Here is a 2500-nt window from a genome sequence, read left to right on the forward strand (position 1 = left end):
CTGTTGAGCAGTTCGAAGCGTCTCTCCAGGTCGTGCTCCTTCTCCCTGCGGCGGTACGAGAGGCGGGCGGCGGGAACAAAGTTCATCAATATGTTAATGACTAAATCATTAGAGCACTTTAAAGAAAGCCACAATAAACATCGATTCCGCCACTCGCCGGAACCTTCTCACACATTTAATCTAGTGTGCCTCCAGTGTGTGTGTGTGTGTGTGTGTGTGTGTGTGTGTGTGTGTGTGCAGGCAGAGGAAAATGACATCACTACTCACACGGCAGAAGTGTGTGTGTGTGTCACAAATTAAATTCTTTCCTCTTTCAGCCATATTAAAAAATGAGCCTAATAGAATTTGTCCTTGACGCTGGTCTGTGCACACAAAGGCCTCATAATAAGCCCTTCTGTCAATTGGCCACTTTAAACGGGCCCCTCCCCCCTCGCCCGTGATATAATGTGATTAGGAATACTTCAATCTCGCCGCGCACGCTTCCTCTGCCCGACAGCCGCAAAACCACGGACTAGGCAGTGTGTGTGTGTGTGTGTGTGTGTGTGTGTGTGTGTGTGTGTGTGTGTGTGTGTGTGTGTGGGTGTGTGTGTGTGTGTGCAAACAAAGAGACTCGCAATAGAGACATTCCTATTGATTCCATGCGGCGTGCAGATGTAAATCAATGAATGGAGTGACACGTACAGCAGAGAGAGCTGGTTCTGTCTCCTGATGAGGGCGTTCTTCTTGTTGACCAGCATGAACCACTCCTGCATCATGGCCTCCTCCTCCTCCTTGTTGTTGCCTGCCAACACACAGCACAGCAACGTGCGGTTACACACAGCGCCTCGCCAACACCGCATTCGTCACCTTCACGCAACGAGCCATGGGTGGGGGGGGGGGGGGGGGATATTCACAAGGACGTCAGCCTAAAAAAAAAAAAAAAACGACCACCGCCTCTGCCAAAGTCACGCCGACAACATGAGCGGTTGTAGGCAAAACACAAACTGCGCTTTTGCCAAGTAGAATGGTGGTCATGAAGTAGGGCTGGAAACTGTATCACACGATATTAGTGTTTTGTATCAGTCGATAGCGAATAATTATTGATAATGCAGCTGAGATGGCCTCCAGCACTCCCCGCGACCCCAAAAGGGACAAGCGGTAGAAAATGGATGGATGTTATTAAGACTACAGATGTCCAATAATGGCTTTTTTGCTGATATTCCGATATTGTCCAACTCTTAATGACCGATTCCGATATAAACCGATACCGATATATACAGTCGTGGAATTAACACATTATTATGCCTGATTTAGTTGTGATGCCCCGCTGGATGCATTAAACAATGTAACAAGGTTTTCCAAAATAAATCAACTCAAGTTATGGAAAAAATGCCAACATGGCACTGCCATATTTATTATTGAAGTCACAAAGTGCATTATTTTTTTTTAACATGCCTCAAAACAGCAGCTTGGAATTTGGGACATGCTCTCCCTGAGAGAGCATGAGGTGTGGGTGTGGGGGTAGGGGGTAGCGGGGGGTGTATATTGTAGCGTCCTGGAAGAGTTAGTGCTGCAAGGGGTTCTGGGTATTTGTTCTGTTGTGTTTATGTTGTGTTACGGTGCGGATGTTCTCCCGAAATGTGTTTGTCATTCTTGTTTGGTGTGGCTTCACGGTGTATATATATTAGGGACGGCGTGGCGAAGTTGGTAGAGTGGCTGTGCCAGAAATCGGAGTGTTGCTGGTTACTGGGGTTCAATTCCCACCTTCTACCTTCCTAGTCACGTCCGTTGTGTCCTTGGGCAAGACACTTCACCCTTGCTCCTGATGGCTGCTGGTTAGCGCCTTGCATGGCAGCTCCCGCCATCAGTGTGTGAATGGGTAAATGTGGACATACTATCAAAGCGCTTTGAGTACCTTGAAGGTAGAAAAGCGCTATACAAGTATAACCCATTTATCATTTATCATTTATATATATATATATATATATATATGACTTGTCCAGGGTGTACCCCGCCTTCCGCCCAAATGCAGCTGAGATAGGCTCCAGCACGTGACCCCAAAAGGGATATATATATATATATATATATATATATATATATATATATATATATATATATATATATATATATATATATATATGTATGTGTGGGAAAAATCACAAGACTATTTCATCTCTACAGGCCAGTTTCATGTGAGGTTTCCCTCAATCATCAGGAGATTTGCGTGAAACCCCTCATGAAACAGGCCTGTAGAGATGAAATAGTCTTGTGATTTTTCCCACACATACATATTACGCTCTACCACGGTATCGAGCACTATTTTTTGGATAATCTCATTAAGACGTATATATATATATATATATATATATATATATATATATATATATATATATATATATATATATATATATATATATATATATATATATATATATATATATATACACATATATATATATATATACACACATATATACATACATCTATATCAGTGACGTGCAGTCTGGGGAGACAGGTGAGG

At 43.1% G+C, this 2500-nt stretch overlaps 1 protein-coding gene across 7 annotated transcripts in view; it reads right to left on the minus strand.

Annotated features, from left to right (window-relative positions):
* The window catches only part of ehbp1 (EH domain binding protein 1), a 409577-nt gene that overhangs the window by 13630 nt on the left and 393447 nt on the right, over positions 1–2500 (minus strand). For all 7 annotated transcript variants that reach the window (XM_062059494.1, XM_062059493.1, XM_062059495.1 and 4 more), the window contains 2 exons: positions 682–781; positions 1–45 (listed from right to left, as the gene is read on the minus strand). The exon at positions 1–45 is cut by the window's left edge and continues 29 nt beyond it. In XM_062059494.1, coding sequence (XP_061915478.1) covers positions 1–45; positions 682–781 — 145 coding nt within the window. The remainder of the gene's footprint in view (positions 46–681; positions 782–2500) is intronic.

The sequence above is a fragment of the Entelurus aequoreus genome, linkage group LG09, assembly GCF_033978785.1.
Source record: "Entelurus aequoreus isolate RoL-2023_Sb linkage group LG09, RoL_Eaeq_v1.1, whole genome shotgun sequence".
Lineage (NCBI taxonomy): Eukaryota > Metazoa > Chordata > Actinopteri > Syngnathiformes > Syngnathidae > Entelurus > Entelurus aequoreus.